At 45.2% G+C, this 22,802-nt stretch overlaps 1 protein-coding gene across 16 annotated transcripts in view; it reads right to left on the bottom strand.

Annotated features, from left to right (window-relative positions):
* ATF7 (activating transcription factor 7) overlaps positions 1-22,802 on the bottom strand; it is a 120,664-nt gene that overhangs the window by 23,694 nt on the left and 74,168 nt on the right. For 3 of the 16 annotated variants that reach the window (XM_021922466.2, XM_031650518.1, XM_031650519.1), the window contains 3 exons: positions 18,369-18,465; positions 8,981-9,132; positions 2,633-2,770 (listed from right to left, as the gene is read on the bottom strand). In XM_021922466.2, coding sequence (XP_021778158.2) covers positions 2,633-2,770; positions 8,981-9,132; positions 18,369-18,465 — 387 coding nt within the window. The other 13 variants (XM_031650523.1, XM_031650524.1, XM_031650525.1 and 10 more) reach the window with 9 other exon arrangements.

Raw genomic sequence — 22,802 nt, forward strand, 5'->3', positions numbered from 1 at the left:
AACAAACTGCTCTCATTGTTAACTTCTTTAACTTTTTTTTTTTTTTTTTTTTTTTGAGATAGAGTCTCGCTCTGTCACCCAAGCTGGAGTGCAGTGGCACGATCTTGGCTCACTGCAACCTCCGCCTCCCGGGTTCAAGTGATTCTCCTGCCTCAGCCTCCCGAGTAGCTGGGATTATAAGCACCCACCACTACGCCCAGCTAATTTTTGCATTTTCAGTAGAGATGGGGTTTCACCATCTTGGCCAGGCTGGTCTTGAACTCCTGGCCTCGTGATTCACCTGCCTCGGCCTACCAAAGTGCTGGGCTTACAGGCGTGAGCCACCGTGCCTGGCCTCACTGTTAACTTCTTAAGATCTCAGACTGCCAGTGGTCATAATGGCCTTGAGAGCATCTCCAGACAGTCTCTAGGACTTTGTTGCTGATGAAAAAGGGAGGAGAGAGGCGGAGGAGGTTGCAGTGAGCTGAGATGGTGCCATTGCATTCCAGCCTGGCGACAGAGAGAGATTCCGTCTCAAAAACAAAAAAAAAAAATAAAAGAAAAGGGGAGGAGATGGGATGGTTGTAATGTTTATGAGAAGACAGATTTGTGAAGTTATCAAGCCAAATTTGGAGGGAAGTAACATGAGGTATAGACGCTCTATCCATAGTGGATGTTAAAATTAATAGCCACTGGCAGAGCAGCAGAGATTGAAAGGAGGATGAAGCATGAGGGGGCTTCTGAGGTTCTAATAAAATATTTTTGATCTAGGTGCTGGTTATACAGGCTATTGACTTTGTGAAAATTCAGTAAGTTATATAATTACAATTTATATACTTTTCTGTACATGTACTATATTTCAATAAATGTATTAGAAATAGTACTTCATGAAAGTACTTCCTTTAAAAAGAATAATAAGACTCCTAGTAGATACTTTCTTTAAATCACTTCCCTCTAGGATGACATTTTTTTCTAAACTGTTTGATGTCATTTATGAATTATGTGAATTTTTCTTTCTCACTTATTAATTGAAGTATAACATACAGTGATGTGCATTAAAGTCATAACAACAAAATGACTTTTAGGCTGGGTGCGGTGCTCATATCTGTAATCCCAGCACTTTGGGAGGCTGAAGCAAGAGAATTGCTTGAGTCTGGGAGGCAGACATTGCAGTGAGCTGAGATTGCACCATTGCATTCCAGCCTGGGCATCAGAGCGAGACTATGTCTCAAAAGAAAAAAAAAAAACAACAAGATGACTTATTACAGATGTAAAATCAGGATACAGACCATTTCCAGCACCCCATAAAGTTCTATGTCCCTTTCCAATCCACATCATTCCTTCACAGGAGGTAAACTCTATCCTGAGTTCTATCATCATCAAACAGTTTTGCCTCTTCTTGAATTATACAGTATGTACTTTTGTGTATGACTTTTTTTGTTGTTGTTGGATATGTTTGTGGGATTCACTCACATTGCTGTGTAATTATCAGTTTACTTTTTTTTTTTTTTGAGACAGACTCTCGCTCTGTCACTCAGGCTGGAGTGCAATGGCACAATCTTGGCTCACTGAAACCTCGGCCTCCTGGGTTCAAGCAACTCTCCTATCTCAGCCTCCCGAATAGCTGGGATTACAGGCACACGCCACCACACCTAGCTAATTTTTGTATTTTTGGTAGAGACGGGGTTTCACCATGTTGGCCAGGCTGGTCTCGAACTCCTGGCCTCAAGTGATTCCACCGCCTCAGCCTCCCAAAGTGCTGGGATTACAGGCATGAGCCACCGTGCCCAGCTGATTTTTGGCTATTAAGAATATAATTGCTGGCCAGGACACGGTGGCTCACTCCTATAACCCCAGCACTTTGGGAGGCCGAGGCGGGCAGATCACCCGAGGTCAGGAGTTCAAGACAAACGTGGTGAAACCCCATCTCTACTAAAAGTACAAAATTCGCTGGGCGTGGTGGCATGCAACTGTAGTCCCAGCTACTTGGGAGGCTAAGGCAGGAGAATCGCTCAAACCTAGGAGGCAGAGGTTGCAGTGAGCCAAGATCAGGCCATTGTACTCCAGCCTGGGTGACAGAGCAAGACTCTGTCTCAAAAAAATAAAATATAAATAAATAAAATAAAATAAATAAAAAAGAATACAATTGCTATGAACATTCTAACATACTTCTTTTGGTAGACATATGCACTAATTTCTCTTCTATATAGACTTATAAATGGAATTGCTGGGAAAAAGAATAGGTATAATTTACAGAAATCTTCTAAATATCATTCCTTTAAATACAATCAGTCCTCCTATAACACATACTTTTTTTTTTCTTGAGACAGTCTCACTCTGTTGCCCAGGCTGGGGTGCAGTGGAGCAATCACAGCTCACTGCAGCCTTGACTTCCAGTGCTTAAGTGATCCTCCCACCTCATCCTCTCGAGTAGCTGGAACTACAGGCATGTTCCACCACCCCCAGGTAATTTACGGATTTTAAGTGGAGATGGGGTTTCTTTCTGCATGTTGCCCAGGCTGGTCTTGAATTTCTGAGCTCAAGTGATTCTACCATCTTGGTCTCCTGAGTAGTTAGGACACACTATTTATATAATTAATGAATCAAAGCTTTATCAATTAACATTTGAGATGACCCTTGGTACAGAATTTACCTTCTCCTTCAGTGGTGGGGAACAGGGACTAGAGGAAGGGCTATCAGGTGGGGATGAGTCTACCTCCACGGGCTCTTCTTCTTTGATTTTGATGTCTGGTGTGGAAGGTAGAGACATGTCAAGGGGCCCAGCAGCAGCCTGTTGTGAAAGAAAAATGAACAGAGTTTAACCCTGTGATTCCTTTCAGGTTGAATCTATACCTTCCCATTTCTAAGATAAGGGAATATGCTTCTAAGAAGTTCAGCTCTTGTTCAAAGCACTGAACTGCATGTCAAATAAATGTGGGCCCCTTATGTTTGTTTTGTTTTGTTTTTTGAGGCGTAGTTTCGAGTTTTTTTTTTTTTTTTTTGAGATGGAGTTTTGCTCTTGTTGTCCAGGCTGGAGTGCAATGGCACAATCTCAGCTCACCACAACCTCCACCTCCTGGGTTCAAGCGATTCTCCTGCCTCAGCCTCCCCAGCAGCCGGGATTACAGCCATGCCACCACGCCCGGCTAATTTTGTATTTTTAGTAGAGGTGGGGTTTTTCCATGATGGTCAGGCTGGTCTCGAACTCCCAACCTCAAGTGATCCGCCCGCCTCGGCCTCCCAAAGTGCTGGGATTACAGGCGTGAGCCACCACGCCTGGCCTGTAGTTTCAATCTTGTTGCCCAGGCTAGAGTGTAATGGGCATGATCTTAGCTCACTGCAACCTCCACCTCCCGAGTTCAAGCGATTCTCCCACCTCAGCCTCCCGAGTAGCTGGGATTACAGGTGTGAGCTACCACGCCTGGCCAAGAAATGTGGGCCCCTTATGTTTTATGTACAATTCTGGCCAAATCATTTTGTTGGTAATTCTCAGGGCTTCTGTTTCCCCAACTATAAGATGAAGATAATACCTGCTTCACCAATGGTAAGCAAATATTTATAAAGACCTGAAAAAAAAGATGTCATTTAAATCCATGCAAATATTATAATATTTTTCAGGAAATCAAAATGATTCCTGAATCTGCTGGCCACTGGAGAGCTGTGAACACTTTCTCTGCAAACAAGGATGACTAGATTACCCAATTATCAAAGGCAAACAAAGACAAACTGGCTATTCGAGTACTGCAAACCAGATAGGAAAGGTATTTTCGGGGAAACTCACCATGCTTGATGGTGATCTCATCCCAAAATCTGCTACTGGATGTATCAGGCAGATAAGGGTTTTGGGGTAACAAAGAAAAGAAAGGCTGATCATCTGATTGGTGAAATAAATGAGTCTTAGGAGCAAGACTGGAGAAAACCAGAAAGGAAAGAGAGCACTTTCCTGGCAGTGATGCAATCACCTCACAGAACTGTGGAGCTGTAAATGGCCTTGTAGGGAACAATAAACCATCTGAGATAACGGCCTTGACACTGTACCAAGACAGGAGCATTGGCATTGCAGTTCAGTTTCATAACAAAGTGGATCCTTTGTTCTATCTATTCCATATCTCAGGCTTCTTGGTGAAGCAACTGCTTGTTTCAAGATCTTCCCTTGCTACCTTAACCCTCAGAAACCTTCTTGATAGCTAGCTGAGTAAATTAAAGACAATGTGGTATCTACTACATTAGAGAAGGTAGTAGTGGTTCTTTTTCCCCAGTCTGAGGAGGGTGAGCAACAGCAAAGGTGGCTTCATTTCTGCCTCATTTTTTCTAGATTGCTAAGATGTCAGGTCCAATTTAGCTAATTCTGAGATCTCTTAAGTCAGAGATTAGTGGGAAGGAGAAGGCTCTAAGTAAATACAACCATAGATTTGAAATCCTCTAGGGCATCTCCTAGCAAAGCTGTGGTTCAGGAAAGCTCCGCTTCTGGAGACTCTTCCACTAAGCCTGTACTTCTCATTAAGGGGAAGTAAAGACCACTCCTGTACAGGCAGGAGGAAACACCAAGGAATGCCCAGTGAGGAAAGGGCTGACTATGAACTAGTCTCCCGGAAGTGTCAACTGAGCTAAAATGGCAATGAGCTAAAATGGCAATGAAAAAGACTTGAAGCTTTTTATGGGATGCTAATTTTCTTGAATTTGCCTATAATAAATTGGGTATAAAATCCCTCATAGGCCAAGCGTGGTGGCTCATGCCTGTAATCTCAACACTTTGGGAGGTCAAGGTGGGAGGATCACCTGAGGCCAGAAATTCTAGATCAGCCTGGGCAACATAGCAAAACCCTCTTGCCAGGTGTGGTGGCTCATACCTGTAATCTTAGCACTTTGGGAATTCGAGGTGCGAGGATAGCTTGAGCCCAGGACTTTGAGACCAGCCTGGGCAACATAGTGAGACCCTGTTTCTATGAAAATAAATTAGTCAGGCATGGTGGTATGTGCCTGTAGTCCCACCTACTTGGGAGGCTGAGGTGAAGGAACTGCTTAAGCTCAAGAGGTGGAGGCTGCAGTGAGCCATGATTCTACCACTGCACTCTAGCCTAGGAGACGGAGCAAGATCCTGTCAATGAATGAATGAAAAAGAATGATGAGAAGACTGTGGCTACTTCTGCCATTTGAAAGTAGAACTACAGGACCAGGTATGGTGGCTCACGCTTGTGATCTCAGCACCTTAGGAAGCTGAGACTGGTGGATCTCTTGAGCCCTGGAGTTCAAGACCAGTGTGGGCAACAATGCAAAACCTTGTCTCTAAAAATAAATACAAAAATTAGCTGGGTGTGGTGGTGCCTGTAGTCCCAGTTACTCCAGGGACTGAGGTGGGAGGATCATTTGAGCCTGGGAGTTTGAGGTTGCAAGCACCACTGCACTCTAACCTGGGCAACAGAGTGAGGCTCTGTCTCAAAAAAAAAAAAGAGAAAAAAGAGGCCGGGCGCAGTGGCTCATGCTTGTAATCCCAGCACTTTGGGAGGCTGAGGTGGGTGGATCATGAGGTCAAGAGTTCAAGACCAGCCAGGCCAACATGGTGAAACCCTGTCTCTACTAAAAATACAAAAATTAGCCAGGTATGGTGGCACGGACCTGTAGTCCCAGCTACTTAGGAGGCTGAGGCAGGATAATCACTTGAACTCAGGAGGCGGAGGTTGCAGTGAGCCATCACGATTGCGCCACTGCACTCCCCCTGGATGACAGAGGCAGACTCCGTCTCAAAAAGAAGAAAAAAAGAAAAAGTAGAACTACAAATATATGCTACTGAGTTTCCCCGCTGTATTAATTTATTTAAAGACACGGTCTGGGCCAGGCGCGGTGGCTCATGCCTGTAATCCCAGCACTTTAGGAGGCTGAGGTGGACAGATTGCTTGAGCTCAGGAGTTGGAGACCAGCCTGGGCAACATGGCAAAATCCCGACTCTACTAAAAATACAAAAAAATTAGCCAGGCGTAGTGGCATGCATCTGTAATCCCAGGTACTTGGGAGGCTGAGGCAGGAGAATCGCTTAAACCTGTGTGTGAGGTGGAAGTTGCAGAGCCGAGACTGCGCCACTGCACTCCAGCTGGGGTAACAGAGGGAGACTCTGTTTCAAAAAATAAAAAAATAAAATAAAATAAAATAAAGACAGGGTGTTGTTTCACTGCCCAGGCTGGAGTGCAGTGGTTCAATCATGGCTAACTGCAGCCTTGACCTCCTAGGCTCAGCCTCCCAAGTAGCCGGGATCATAGGCGTGTGCTACCACACTCAGCTGGTTTTTAAATTTTTTGTAGAGATAGGTCTCACCATGCTGCCCAGGCTGGTGTCGAACTCCTGAGTTCCAGCAATCCTCTCGTTGTGGCCTCCCTAAGCACTGGGATCACAGGTATGAACCACCATGCCTCGTGCAGCCCACTTTCTGTTAGTTTGAGGGAGACAGCATAAAAAGAAACTCATAGAAATCCATGGAACTTGGAAATAACTCCAGTGATAAAGACACTATCTTGCTTTCTTACCACTTAAACTGGATGGAAAAGTCATGTGTAACTATCTAGATTTACCTGTTATGCCCTCTTAGAAGGAAAGAGCTCCCGGGGAACTTCTTCTTAAATACAGGGAAAAATAAAAGCGGTTCCAGCTATTCTATATTCTGATAGGATCCCATGCCTCACTATACCATGCAATTGTGAGGTTAATGTGTTTATATATATGTTTTGGGATAGAGATATTGGAATCTTTTATGATTCCAGAAAATCAGGAACACAGACTTGATTTTAAAAATAGTGATCGCCGGGCGCGGTGGCTCACGCCTATAATCCCAGCACTTTGGGAGGCCGAGGCGGGCGGATCACGAGGTCAGGAGATCGAGACCATCCTGGCTAACACGGTGAAACCCCGTCTCTACTGAAAATACAAAAAATTAGCTGGGCGTGGTGGCGGGCGCCTGTAGTCCCAGCTACTCGGGAGTCTGAGGCAGGAGAATGGTGTGAACCCAGGAGGTGGAGCTTGCAGTAAGCCGAGATCGTGCCACTGCACTCCAGCCTAGGCAACACAGCAAGACTCCGTCTCAAAAAAATAAAATAAAATAGTGACCAATAACCTAGAATTCTAATTCTAAAGTAAAATTTGATCTTTGCATTTTTCTTTTTCCTCCAAGCCCCTTATTCCATGGGAACTATCTCCCTTCAACTCTGCTTCTTCGAGTATTTCCTCTGGTCTTCCAAACTAAGGGATTCTCTAGGGATCTGGACTATATAAAGGCTAAAATCAGAGAATCATAGTGCCTCAGGATTAGAAGGGATTCCAGCATTTTAATCCCCTGTACAATATCTCTACTAAGTGGCCTACATATAATTGAACATGTTTTGTGAGAGCTTCCACCTAGTGGTCCTACTTCTACCTTTGGGCCACATGGAATAAATGTAATCCCTCTTTTAATGAATACTCTTGAAGACTGCAATTTGTTCACACTAAATCTCTTTTCCAACCAAAATTTCCTCAATTTCTTTCTTTCTTTGTTTTTGAGACAAAGTCTCACTCTGTCGCCCAGGCTGGAGTGCAGTGGCACGATCTCGACTCACTGCAACCTCCGCCTCCCGGGTTCAAGCAATTCTCCTGTCTCAGCCCCCTGAGTAGCTGTGATTACAGGCGTGTGCCACCATGCCTGGATAAATTTTGTATTTTTAGTAGAGACGGGGTTTCACCATGTTGGTCAGGCTGGTCTTGAACTCCTGACCTTGTGATCCGCTTGCCTTAGTCTCCCAAAGTGCTGGGATTACGGCCATGAGCCACTGCGCTGGCCCATTTTTTTTTTTTTTTAAGAGATAGGGTCTCCAGACCAGGCGCAGTGGCTCACACCTGTAATCCCAGCCCTTTGGGAGGCCAAGGTGGGCAGATCATGAGGTCAGGAGATTGAGACCATCCTGGCTAATACGGTGAAACCCCGTCTCTACTAAAAATACAAAAAAATTATCTGGGTGTGGTGGTGGGTTCCCACAGTCCCAGCTATTCGAGAGGCTGAGGCAGGAGAATGGCGTGAACCTGGGAGGTGGAGCTTGCAGTGAGCTGAGATCGCGCCACTGCACTCCAGCCTGGGCAACAAAGCAAGACTCTGTCTCAAAAAAAAAAAAAATATATATATATACACACACACACACACACACACACACACATAGGGTCTCACTCTGTCACCCAGGCTGGAGCACAGTAGTGCAATCATAGCTCACCGCAGCCTTGATCTCCTGGGTTCAATCAGTCTTCCTGCTTCAGTCTCCCAAGTAGCTAGGACTACAGGCATGCACCACCATGCCTGATGAATCTTTAAAACTGTTTTTGTAAACATGGAGGTCCTGCTATTGCCAAGGCTGGTCTTGAACTCCTGAAACTCTGGCCTCCCAAAGTGCTGGGATTACAGGCATGAGCCAATGTACTTGGCCACTCGATTTCTTTAAAAGTTCCTGAAGTGACATAGTTTCTAGTTCTTTCACCGTCCTGGTTGATCTCCTTTGAAAGACAGTGAGAACATCCTTATCTTTAATACTTTGAATAATAGTAGAAAGCTACTTAAACGCAAAAACCACATATACTGAAACAAAGAAGAGTGGAAATTTGATAAATGTTTATTGACTTGCTGATTCAAAAAAACAGTGCAGCTGAGAAGTCTGATCAGCTCAGGAAAGAGTGGGATTTGGCAACGAATATGTTATCTAACAAAATCTGAGTAATTTATCACCTTTTAACATCTTCAACATATTTATAATACAAATATTTTTTTAAAAACAGATTATTAAACTAATACTCCCCTGGAAGAACAAGAGGACTAATTTTCGGTGACAACAGACTTGTGCTGATCCATCATCTGGAACTCCTAAAGACCTGAATGGCTGACTGGGATTAGTGACTACTATCTGGTTTTACTCTACTAAGCCCATGATTTTGTGTTTTAACCAATTAAGAACATTATCCCAAAGCACAATGAAAATAGCCTAGGTCTGAATACCACCAGTTTTTTGGCAACAGTCCTGCTTCTTGCCTTTTTCTCATCCTCATCTGCAGCTTTCTTGAATTCATGTTCAAAGGAGCTAGCTAGTTCATTGAAGAGTCCCACCTCCTCACAGTTCTTCAGGAATCTAGTTGGAGTAGGAGTTTGATCTGTAGACATGAAAGAAAAGGAAACTGTTTTAGTTTTGATCTGAAATTAAAACTTGATATTAAATAGTATATAGATAATGCATTTGTACTTTTTGATTTGGAGATAGAGTCTTTGTGTTAGGGCAAATTTGCTTTAATGGAACTCTAGTAGGTGAAGGCTGGTGCTAGGCCACCAGAGGGTGTCTGTGTTGTGTTGCCTCAAAGCCAGCAGGGGGAAGACAGAACAGCGTTTTGTTGTGTGACTATCCATGTACCCACTTTTCTCTCAGTGCTAGTTTTACCTCGTTTACCTCCAACCAAACCAAACTACCCACACAGGTGACACAGTTTTGTGAAACCTCTAGATTTGAAAACTAAGTATAGTTAAGCAATGTTTTCTTTTGTAAACTTACTCCCTGCTAGCTAGGTCTGAAGTGAGCAGAAAAAGCAGATGGATGTTAAAATCTGATGAGAAGAAACTGAGGATCAGATGGTTGAGTTTGCTGACTAAAGCTACCAAGTAAGAAATAGTGCCTTGTCTTTCAGTGGTCACTGAGGTAATAATGGTCTGTTACCTTCTGAAGGATTCCAGGCAAATCTAGGGGCTGAGGAGTAAGACAGCAAGATCATGAGCTGGAGAAGGAAACTGCAAACAATAGACCTAATTTCACAGAGACCTAGGCCCAGAGCAAGTTCCCGAAACCAGGATATTTGGATTTAGTTTTGCCAGCCAAAATATGCCCACAGGGGCTGCACGAATCTCTCCTCAACACTGTGCCTCTGCCCTTGGGAAGAGAAAGGCTCTTGGTAAACCATTGGAACTTTTTAAGCAACCTGAATTTTACATTTGAGCTTCTCCCTCCCAATCCTGCTTCTTTAGACCTGAATCTTGTTCACGGATCCTAACTCTATTACGATGGCTTTCCTTGGCATGCTACTTCAGGGATTCATCTCATACCCTAAACCACTAGAATGAATGACAAAAATAGAGAACAATGTTTAAATGATACTTTAAGGAGTGAGACCTGGGGTTAAAATCACCCCTTCTTGGCCGGGCGCAGTGGCTCACGCCTATAATCCCAGTACTTTGGGAGGCTGAGACGGGTGTATCACTTGACGTCAGGTGTTTGAGACCAGCCTGGCCAACATGGTGAAACTCCGTCTTTACAAAAAATACAAAAATTAGGTGGGCATGGTGGCAGGCTCCTGTAGTCCCAGCTACTCAGGAGGCCGAGGCAGGAGAATCCCTTGAACCCAGGAGGTGGAGGCTGCAGTGAGCCGAGATTACTGCCACTGCACTCCAGCCTGGGCAACAGAGTGAGACTCTGTCTCAAAACAAACAAACAAACAAAATACAAAAAAAAAAAAAAACACACCGCTTCCAGCCTGATCAGTTGAAAATAGTACAGTGGGACTTTCCATGGAAATAGCACGATTTTTATAAAAAATTTAAACAAAACCTCTTCTGAATCAGAGTGTTTGGAAAAGTTACCACTACTTCTCAAAATAGTTTTAAAAGGTTCTCTGGCAGCTTTGGTTGGCTAATGATAAAGCCACTTTCCCTCCATCCCTGGGTGAGTAGAAGTAATATCATCCTTTATGCTTAGAGAGTACTTTAATAAGGGCATACCCAAAATCACAACTCAAGTGGAACAGGAGGGGGCAGCTAAGGGCATGGCTAGGGCAGAGGAGGGACTTTCAGACCTTTGATATGAGGCTCAAACAAACTTCTCCTGGCCCTGCTGTTCAGGCTCATTTCTGGTTTTTTAAAGGCTCCCCTGTGTCAAATCTAATTCCTCACTTTGCAGGTGGCCTCTAACTTTCAAATGGCTCTGGTTTGTGAACAAACAGACTGAAAATATATCAGAGAACCCTGAACCTGCTCTAACGAATCCTAAAAAAAATCAGTAAGTTTTTGTTTTGTTTTGTTTTGACACAGAGTTTCCCTCTTGCTGCCCAGGCTGGAGTGCAATGGCGCTATCTCAGCGCACTGCAACCTCCGCCTCACCGCAACCTCTGCCTCCCGGGTTCAAGGGATCCTCCTGACCCAGCTTCCCGAGTAGCTGGGATTACAGGCACGCACCACTATGCCCAGCTAATTTTGTATTTTTAGTAGAGACGGGGTTTCTCCATGTTGGTCAGGCTGGTCTCGAACTCTCGACCTCAGGTGATCCACTTGCCTCAGCCTCCCAAAGTGCTGGGATTACAGGCGTGAGCCACTGCGCCTAGCCAAAAAAATCAGTAAGTTTTTACTGAATACTTTCTATATGTTTTGGTGCTACATGCATACACTTGTGTATATGTTTGGGGGAGGGAAGGGATAGGAATATAGGAGTATTGCCCAGATTTAAGACATGGCTCTTAGGCTGGGGGCAGTGGCTAAGGCCTGCAATCCCGGCACTTTGGAAGGCCAAGGCAGGTAGATCCCCTCTTGAGCTCAGGAGTTCAAGACCAGCCTGGGCAACATGGTGAAACTCCATCTCTACAAAAAATACAAAAATTGGCTTGGTGTGGTGGCTCACACCTGTAATCCCAACGCTATAGGAGGCCAAGGCGAGTGGATCACCTGAGGTTGGGAGTTTGAGACCAACCTGACCGACATGGAGAAACCCTGTCTCTACTAAAAACACAAAATTAGCCAGGCATGGTGGTGCATGCCTATAATCCCGGCTACTTGGGAGGGTGAGGCAGGAGAATTGCTTAAACCTGGGAGGCAGATGTTGCGGTGAGCCGAGATTGTACCACTGAACTCCAGCTTGGGCAACAAGAGTGAAACTCCGTCTCAAAACAAAAAAAAAGAAAAAAGAAAAAAAAAAAACACAACAAAAATTAACCAGTGTGGTGGTGCATGCCTGTGATCCTAGTTTTTTCAGAGACTGGCTTAAGCCTGGGAGGCAGAGGTTGCAGTAAGCCAAGATTGTGCCACTGCAGTCCACCATAGTGACAGAACCAGAACCTGCCTAAAAAAAAAAAAAAAAAAAAAAAGAGAGAGAAAAAAGAAAACATGGCTTTTGGCTGTAGAAAATTAAGATGATGTTTTCTTTTCTTTCCCAGGCTGGAGTGCAGTGGTGTGATCTTGGCTCACTGCAACCTCCACCTCCCAGGTTCATGTGATTCTCCTGCCTCAGCCTCCCAAGTAGCTGGGATTACAGGCGCATGCCACCATGCCCAGCCAATTTTTTGTATTTTTAGTAGAGACAGGGTTTCACCACATTGGCCAGGCTGGTCTCAAACTCCTGACCTCAAGTGATCCACCTGCCTCGGCCTCCCAAAGTGCTGGGATTACAGGCATGAGCCACCGCACCTGGCCTCTTTTTCTTTTTTTGAGACAAGATCTCACTTTGCCACCCAGGTTGGAGAGCAGTGGCACGATCTCGGCTCACTGCAGCCTCCGCCTCCCAGGCTCAAGTGATCCTCCCACCACAGCCTCCTGAGTAGCTGGGACTACAGGTATGCGCCATCATGCCTAACTAATTTTTGTATTTTTTGTAGAGATGGGGTTTCACTTTGTCGCCCAGGCTGGCGTGCAGTGGCGTGATCTCTGTTCACTGCAAGCTCCGCCTCCCAGGTTCACGCCATTCTCCTGCCTCAGCCTCCTGAGTAGCTGGGACTACAGGTACCTGCCCCATGCCTGGCTAATTTTTTTGTATTTTTAGTAGAGACAGGATTTCACTGTGTTAGCCATGATGGTCTCAATCTCCTGACCTCATGATCCACCTGCCTCGGCCTCCCACAGTGCTGGGATTACAGGCGTGAGCCACCGCACCCAGCCTTCTTTTTTTTTATGGAGACAGAGTCTCAGACTGTCACCTAGTCTAGATGCAGTGGTACAATTTTGGCTCACTGCCACCTCCGCCTCCCGGGATCAAGTGATTCTCCTGCCTCAGCCTCCCAAGTATCTGGGATTACAGGTGTACACCACCAGGCCCGGCTAATTTTTGTATTTTTAGTAGAGATGGGGTTTTATCATGTTGACCAGGATGGTCTTGAACTCCTGACCTCAAGTGATCCGCCCACCTCAGCCTCCCAAAGTGCCGGGATTACAGGTGTGAGCCACCACACTTGCCCATTTTCTTTTTTTCTTTAAGAGACAGTCTTGCTCTGTCATCCAGGAGTGCAATGGCATGATCATAACTCACTGAAACCTTGAACTCCTGGGCTCAAGCAATCTTTCTGTCTCAGCCTCCCAAGTAGCTAGGACTACAGGTGTGCACCACCATGCTCGGCTAATTTTATGTATGTATATATGATGTATTTATTTTTAGATACAGAGTCTCACTCTGTTACCCAGGCTGGAGTGCAGTGGTATGATCATAGCTATGTATGTATGTATGTATGTATGTATTTTTAAATACAGGGTCTCACTCTGTCGTCACCCAGGCTGAAGGCAGTGGCACAATCATAGCTCACTGCAGCCTTGAACTCCTGAATGCAAGTGATCTCCTACCTCAGCCTCCTGAGTAGCTGGGAGTACAGGCAAGTGCCACCATGCCTAGCTATGTTTTTTTGGTAGAGAGGGGGCCTCATTGTGTTGCCCAGGATGCTCTCTGACTCCTGGCCTCAAGCAATCCTCCTGCCTCTGCCTCCCCAAATGCTGGGATTGCAGGCGTGAGCCACTGTGCCTAGCCTGAGGCTAATTTTTAAAAGTTTTCGTTAAGATGGATCTCATGTTGCCCAGGGCTGGCCTTGAACTCCTGGCCTCAAGCAATCCTCTTACCTGTGCCTCCCAAAGCACTGGGATTACAGGTGTGAGCCACTGTGTCACTAGGCCCCAGAGAACGTTTTCTTTTTTCTTCTTTCTTTATTCTTTTTTAGAAACAAGGTCTGCATTTGTCACCCAGGTTGGAATGCAGTGGCATGATCATAGCTCACTGTAACCTTGAACTCCTGGGTTCAAGTGATTCTCCTGCCTCAGACTCCCAAGTAGCTGGGACTACACGCACATGCCACCACACCTGGCTAATTTTAAATTTTTTTATAGAGATGGGATCTTGCTATGTTGCCCAGGATGGCCTCTAACTCCTGGGCTCAAGTGATCCTCCCACCTGGGCCTCTCAAAGTACTGGGATTATAGGTGTCAGCCACAGTGCTCAGTTGAGAATGCTTTCTAGTTAAGGAAATAAAACTAATATATGTGGAAAGCACCATAGTGTACAAAAATAAGTACTTGGCTGGGCATGGTGGCTCACGCCTCCCTGCACTTTGGAAGGCTGAGGCAAGAGGGCTGCCTGAGGCGAGGAGTTCAAGACCAACTTGGGGAACAAAGCTAGAACCTATCTTTACAAAAAATAAAATAATTAGCTGGGTGTGGTGGTGCACATCTGTAGTCCCAGCTACTGGGGAGGGTGAGGTGGGAAGATGGCTTGAGTCCAAGAGTTTGAGGCTGCAGTGAGCTATGATTATGCCACTGCACTCCAGCCTGAGCAACAGAGTCTCTGTCTCCAAAAAATACCCACCAAAATGGCCGGGCACGGTGGCTCATGCCTGTAATCCCAGCACCCTGGGAGGCTGAGGCGGGCAGATCATGAGGTCAGAAGATCAAGACCATCCTGGCTAACACAGTGAAACCCCGTCTCTACTAAAAATACAGAAAAATTAGCTGGGAGGGGTGGCGGGCACCTGTAGTCCCAGCTACTCAGGAGGTTGAGGCAGAAGAATGGCATGAACCTGGGAAGCGGAGCTTGCAGTGAGCCGAGATCACACCACTACACTCAAGCCTGAGCGACAGAGCGAGACTCCGTCTCAAAAAAAAAGAAAAAAAAATACCCCCCAAAACAAAAAAACAAGTTAAAACTTGGGTGAATGCCATGGTGCTAGGTTATGAAGAGCCTGAAAATCCAGGTATAAATGGCCCTTTCTTTCTTTCTTTTCTTTTCTTTTTTTTTGAGACAGAATTTTGCTCTTCTTGCCCAGGCTGGAGTAAAATGGCACAATATCAACTCACTGCAACCTCTGCCTCCTGAATTCAAGCGATTCTCCTTCTTTGGCCTCCCAAGTATCTGGGATTACAACAGGCGTGCACCACCATGCCTGGCTAATTTTGTATTTTTTTGTTTTTGTTTTTTTGAGATGGAGTCTTGCTCTGTTGTCCAGGCTGGAGTGCAGTGGTGTGATCTCAGCTTACTGCAACCTTTGCCTCCTGGGTTCAAGCGATACTCCTGCCTCAGCCTGCCGAGTAGCTAGGACTACAGGTGCCTGCCACCACGTCTGGCTAATTTTTGTATTTTTAGTAGAGACGGGGTTTCACTATGTTGGCCAGGCTTGTCTCGAACTCCTGATCTTGTGATCTGCCTGCCTCAGCTTCCCAAAGTGCTGGAATTATGGGCGTGATCCACCATGCCCACCTAATTTTATATTTTTAGTAGAGATGGGGTTTCACCATGTTAGTCAGACTGGTCTCGAACTCCTGACCTCAGGTGATCCACTTGCGTCAGCCTTCTAAAGTGCTGAAATTACAGGTGTGAGCCACCACGTCCAGGCTTACGTAGCTTTAAAGAGAAAAGGGCCCAGGGCGGTGGCTCACGCCTGTTATCCCAGCACTTTGGGAGGCCGAGGCAGGTGGATCATTCGAGGTCAGGAGTTCAAGACCAGCCTGGCCAACATGGTGAAACCCCGTCTCTACTAAAAATACAAAAATCAGCCGAGCGGTAGTGGCATGCGCTTATAATCCCAGCTACTCAGGAGACAGAGGCAGGAGAATTGCTTGAGCCTGGGAAGGGGAGGTTGCAGTGAGCCAGGATCACACCACTGTACCCCAGTCTGGGCGACAGAGTGAGACCCCCATCTCAAAAAATAAATAAATAAATAAATAAATAAAAATAAAGAGAAAATAGGAAAATAATGATAGATTTTTGACTTGACTAGAAGAGTAGAATTTGACTGGCTTTTCAATAGTATGTATGCAACATGGATTAGAATGAGAGACTAATCAAGGAGGCCAGCTAGGAGACTTTAGAGGAATCTAAGCATAAAGAAAGTGATGGTAGGGAGAATAGGAAGGAATAGAATAGAAAGAATTTGAAGAATAAAACAACTCAAGATTTTGAGATACTAATGAATAACAAAGGAGAAGGAGCTGGTTTAGGAGACAAGGAGGTTAAGTTCAGTCACTGACATAAAGACTTGAAAGACAGCCAAGTAAAAATGTTCACATAAGGGGTTGGGATACATATGACACACCAGGTCTTAAGTGGAGATGTGAGAATTACCAGCATAGATATATGATAGCTGAAGTCATGTGCAACAAGATGAGCATTCCAGAACTGAAAGCAAATAGTAACAGGAGAACACGTTTTCTCCTTGAGACCATCCTGGAGCGACTTCTCTTACCACCCCTGGAGACTTGGTGTAGACCCTTCCACCCATTTGGAATAACCTCTCCAACTTTATAACCTTGCCCCAAATTTACCTCTCAAATAAACTTCTTCTGATTAATTCTACTTAACATTAGCTCATTTAGTATTCATATTGTTTGTAGTATTCACTTATACTTGTCTGTAAATACAATTTTTTTTATGAATATATGCCCTGAATTAATTATGTCTTACCTATATGTATACCCTATCCACTATTCCCTAAGATTTCCCCCAGGTTTCCCTTTTGTTTTTAGAGACAGGGTCTTGCTTTGTGGTCTAGGCCAGAGTGCAGTAGCATGGTCATAGCACACTATAACCTCAAACTCCTGGGCTCAAGCAATCTTCCCACCTCAGCCTCCCAAGTAGATAGGACTATAGCCATGTATCATCACATTTAGCTAATTTTTTTTTTTTTTTTTTTGAGACGGAGTCTCGCTCTGTAGCCCAGGCTAGAGTGCAGTGGCCAGATCTCAGCTCACTGCAAGCTCCGCCTCCCGGGTTCACGCCATTCTCCTGTCTCAGCCTCCCGAGTAGCTGGGACTACAGGCGCCCGCCACCTCGCCCGGCTAGTTTTTTTTTGTATTTTTTAGTAGAGACGGGGTTTCACCGTGTTAGCTAGGATGGTCTCGATCTCCTGACCTCATGATCCGCCTGTCTCGGCCTCCCAAAGTGCTAGGATTACAGGCTTGAGCCACCGCGCCCGGCCGCATTTAGCTAATTTTTAAACATGTTTTGTAGAGACTCGAACTCCCAGTCTCAGGCAATCCTCCTGCCTTGGCCTCCCAAAGCACTGGGATTACACGCATGAGCCACCACACCTGACCTTCCCCCAGGTTTTCTTAAGGATCATTGATGACAGTGTTCCCATTTATGTCCTTTTCCTAAGGATTACAAATCTACAAGCTCCTAGCAAACGTGCCTGGTGTATATAGTAGACATGAAATAAATATCTGCTGAATTAAGGAGGAATAGGAGGCCTGTAAAGGCAAGTGGCAAGTCCCTTTCATCATGTATAGAAATATGATGAGGAAGTTCTGTCTCTCTTTATCCATGTCTATGGTAGCATTTTGGCCAGTAATACTTAGAGAAACTCTGTCTTATCTGAGTTATTAACTAATGTAATAACCACCAACTAAATACCCTAGGAATTAAATATTGAGTTAAGCTTGCTTAGATTGAGGTAAATCAGAACCTCTCATAGATCAAAAGAAAAAGCTCACTTTGGTTTGTATGTCTGTCTGGCTGAAAATGGTACAGCAGAATTGCTGCCTGGTTTGAGAGCAGTTGCTAAGAGGGCTCCCTTGAGAATGGCATATACAAGCAAGACAGTATCTAAAACAACTGCTGAGAGGTTCCAGGTCACCCAAATTGGCTTAGAAAAGTCCCACTGACTAAATGTCTTGTTTGAGCTTTGGAAATGTGCCCTCAGTGGTGTCTGGGTTCACAAGGGAAGTTGAATTTATGAACTGACAATCTGCCTGCTGGAGGAAAGCTGACACCCAGTGGAAGAGAAGCAACCAGGCTAGGTTGGCTTTTTTTTGCATTCTTTTGTTCACCCCTTTGCTGTGGGTAGGGAAAATGTCAAAGGCATCTTTTGTCTGTAAATCTTTCAAAGTCTTAATAAACAGAAAGTAAGACGGTACTAGACTGAAAAAAACTGAGAGGAAACCTCAACACACCTACCCTCAAAAACCACAGAACACAATCTTGTTATTAAAAACAGAGTGGAGGGTACAATAGAAACTTGGGAGCTTTTAGTGTTCCTTTTTCCTGATTAAATGTAGATCACATAAGGGCTCTTAATGGGAGAAAGGGAGTACAGCTCCCAGTACATCTGGTCTCTGGTATTAATCTTAACTGCCTGGTGATATCAAGGCACGTGGCTTTTGGGGCAGCAAATACCTGCAATGATGACTGAGTCAGTTCGGGCTGGGCCAAATTTCAATGTCATCTCATGCTTGTGTTTATGAACTGCCAGGTGGTCCTCGTTTGTAAATCTCTGAAACGAAACAGAAATGGAGATGTGAAAAAACAAAAACCTGATTCAGTGCCCTTTTAAAATGTCCTACCAAACATCTTGCAATGAGATTGGTCCCTGGAAAGAAGAACTGAAGAGGGAGAAAACACTGGAATAGGAGAAAAGATGGAGAAAAAAGGATGCTGGAGGGCAGGGAGAAGAGGAGAGGGGGAAGACCACACCACCAACTGCTCTGTAATATCAGGTCCAAACAACAGAAGTGGACAGATTGTTGGTGAAGTGGGGTCCAAATAGGAGGCTCCAAATGAAAAAAACATTAAGGCAAACTCGTATTGAACAAAGGGAAACAATTTTTAATAATAATAATAATAAAGAGAAAAGGGAAGGGCTGGGCACTAGTTGGCCATCACAAAAACAGGAAATTGAGAATGAAGCCCTCCATGGTAGGGCTGAATTGGACTCTTTTATGAGGGGGCTAACAGGGAGATAAATTATGCAGGATTAGGAGAACCATTTAACTTCTTGGCCCCTACAGTGCTGCAGCAGGCGCCTGCATGGCTATTTGGCTCAGAGTTTTAATGAGCCAGGATGGAGCTGTAGAGGACCAAGGCCCAATGGCCAGTAATGGCACATACCAGCCCCATCGGCCAAATGCTGTCTCCCCTCATCGGGCAGCCCGCCTGGGCTCCATCAGCCATAAAAAGGCCAGTACAATGCTGATGACTATATAATGGTAGAATAAAAATGCCAGCAAAAAATATTTTTTTAGGGGTAGGGAGGAGCCTGTAGGTAGGATGAGGGAAGAGAAAGGGAGATGGTATAGAGATTTTATTTGTTTGGGATTTGGGTAAAAGGACAATGAAGAAAAGTGGGCTAAGTCTATCTAGTTTATGACTAAGTATAATAGGATTACTGGACAATAATTTATGCTCCAACCCCTTCTTAAAAGGGGGAGAGTGAAGGGAACAGATGAACAGCCGTAATTCAAAAAAATAATATTCTCAAAAGTCCCTTTGAGGCTCCTGGCCATATTCCTTCATTAAAACATGCCTGCAACACAGTTACAGCCTGGATGCTGCAGTTTTCCACAGCTCCTTCACAGTGAGGCTCTGAAACATGGTTCTATTTGCCTTTTTGCTTCTAAAAATGGTGACTGGTTAGTCCTCTCTTTTCACTTTCTTCATCACGTGTATACTTCTCACCAAATACTATACGTTTAGCCTTCTTTTCCACAGCTCTTCTTCACTGCAAACAAAATACACAGGAGTTGGCCCCATCCAGCTTCTACCTGTCAGGAAAGCAACACCAAACTGTTTCTACTACTTTATTTACCTGAATTTACAACTAAAGCCAATTTAAGATCCAAAATCCTAGGCTGGGCACGATGGCTCATGCCTTTAATTGCAGCACTTTGGGAGGCTGAGGTGGACAGACTGCTTGAGCCCAGGAGTTCAACACCAGACTGGGTAATCTGGCAAAACCCTATTTCTATACAAACATTTTTTATTTTTATTTATTTATTTATTTTTGAGATGGAGTCTTGCTCTGTTGCCCAGGCTGGAGTGCAGTGGCGCAATCTCCGCTCACTGCAACCTCTGCTGCCTAGGTGTAAGCAATTCTCCTGTCTCAGCCTCCTGAGTAGCTGGGACTATAGGCGCATGCCACCATTCCCGGTTAATTTTTGTAGTTTTTTTTTTTTTTTGAGACAGAGTCTTGCTCTGTCGCCCAGGCTGGAGTGCAGTGGCGCGATCTCGGCTCACTGCAGGCTCTCCCTCCTGGGTTCACTCCATTCTCCTGCCTCAGCCTCCTGAGTAGCTGGGACTACAGGTGCCCGCCACCACGCCGGGCTAATTTTTTTGTATTTTCACTAGAGACAGGGTTTCACCGTGTTAGCCAAGATGGTCTCAATCTCCTGACCTCGTGATCCGCCCGCCTCAGCCTCCCAAAGTGCTGGGATTACAGGCATGAGCCACTGTGCCTGGCCAATTTTTGTATTTTCAGTAGAGACGGGGTTTCACCATATTGGTCAGGCTGGTCTTGAACTCCTGACCTCAGGTGATACACTCACCTCGGGCTTCCAAAGTGCTGGGATTACAGGCATGAGCCACCATGCCCGCCACAGAAAATTTTTAAATTAGCTGGGTGTGGTGATGCTCACCTGTAGTTCCAGCTACTCAAGAGGCTGAGGTGGGGGAAATCACTTGAGCCCAGGAGGTCGAGGCTGTAGCGAGCCGTGGTTACATCACCGTACTCCAGTGAGATTCTTTCTCAAAAAAGGAGTGGTGGCTCACTCCTGTAATCTCAGCACTTTGGGAGGTCTAGGCGGGTGGATCACTTGAGGTAAGGAGTTTGAGACCAGCATGACCAACATGGCGAAACCCCATCTCTACAAAAAACACAAAAATTAGCTGGGCATGGTGGTGGGTGCCTGTAATCCCAGCTACTTGGGAGACTGAGGCATGAGAATTGCTTGAACCCGGGAGGTGGAGTTTGCAGGGAGCCAAGATTCCCACCACTGAGCTCCAGCCTGGGCGACAGAGCAAGACCCTGTTTAAAAAAAAAAAAAAAAAAAAAAAAAAGACAGCCTCAGTGGGTTTCTGATTGATCTAGGACAAAACTGAATAAAATGTGGTAAAATTTAGCCAAGAACTTTAGTTTTCTCTATTGTTGGTAAACTCCAGGCACCATCTTTTTCAGTTACAGATGTTTCCGTAAGAAAAAAGTGGCCAGGTGCGGTGGCTCATGCTTGTAATCCCAGCACTTTGGGAGGCTGAGGCAGGTGGATCACCTGAGGTCAGGAGTTCGAGACCAGACTGGCCAACATGGTAAAACCCCATCTCTACTAAAAATATAGAATTAGCCGGGCAAGGTGTCACGTGCCTATACTCCTAGCTACGTGGGGCACTGGGGCTGAGGCAGGAGAATTGCTTGAAACAGGGAGGAGGAGGTTGCAGTGAGCCAAGACTGCGCCACTGCACTCCAGCCTGGGCAACAACAGTGAAACTCCATTTCAAAAAAAAAAAGTGAGAGTTTGGGGGAAGGAGGGAATAGTGTATGTATATATACATGTACATACACATATATACACACACACATATACATATATACACACACATATACATACACACACATATACATACACACACATATACATACACACACACTATATATATATAGTGTGTGTGTGTGTGTGTGTGAGAGAGGTGGAGTCTTGCTCAGTTGCCCAGGCTGGAGTGCAGTGGTGCAATGGCGCGATCTCAGCTCACAGCAACCTCTGTCTCCCGAGTTCAAGTGATTCTCCTGCTTCAGCATCCCAAGTAGCTGGGATTACAGGCATGCGCCACCATGCCTGGCTAATTTTGTATTTTTGATAGAGAAGGGGTTTCTACATACTGGTCAGGCTGGTCTCGAACTCCCGACCTCAGGTGATCCGCCTGCCTTAGCCTTCCAAAGTGCAGGGATTATAGGTGTGAGCCATAGCACACCTTATTTTTTTTTTTTTTTTTTGAGACAGAGTTTCGCTCTTGTTGCCCAGGCTGGAGTCCAATGTCACAATCTCGGCTTGCTGCAACCTCTGCCTCCCAGGTTTAAGTTATTCTCCTGTCTCAGCCTCCTGTATAGTTAGGATTACAGGTGCCTGCTACCACACTTGGCTAATTTTTGTATTTTTAGTAGAGACGGGGTTTCACCATGTTGGCCAGGCTGGTCTTGAACTCCCGACCTCAGGTGATCCGCCCACCTTGGCCTCCCAAAATGCTGGAATTACAGGTGTGAGCCACTGTACCCAGTCAAAAAATATAATTTTAAGGGGATATGACAAGTAGTAGATTATGCAGGGCTGTAAGTTTTCAAAAGGTACTTATGTTGGCCGGCGCAGTGGCCCGGCCTTTTTCTCATATATTTTTGAAAACCATATTATAATATCATTAGTTTCCTTTGTAATCCTATGTATTTCATGAATCCTATGTACTCTAGGCTGGGCATGGTGGCGCATGCCTGTAACCCTAGCACATTGGGAGGCCAAGGCAGGTGGATCACTTGAGTGCAGGAGTTCGAGACCAGCCAGGGCAACATGGTGAAACCTATTTCTAACACAATTCTTATCTTAAATGCCTAGAGGGAGAATAAAAGTTTACTGACGCTTTCTGTCAAAGTGATCGCCAGGCCAGGTGCAGAATGGCTTGAACCCAGGAGGTGGAGGTTGCAGTGAACCAAGATCATGCCATTGCACTCCAGTCTGGGCAACACAAGCAAGACTGTGTCTCAAAAAAACAAAAAAACCCCAAAGTGATTGCTAATCTGGCTATGTTTACATAGTCCTTATATTTTCTCTCATTTATTAAGAGTTAACACTTCAG

This window comes from Papio anubis, chromosome 9 (genome assembly GCF_008728515.1).
Source record: "Papio anubis isolate 15944 chromosome 9, Panubis1.0, whole genome shotgun sequence".
Taxonomy (NCBI): Eukaryota; Metazoa; Chordata; class Mammalia; order Primates; family Cercopithecidae; genus Papio; species Papio anubis.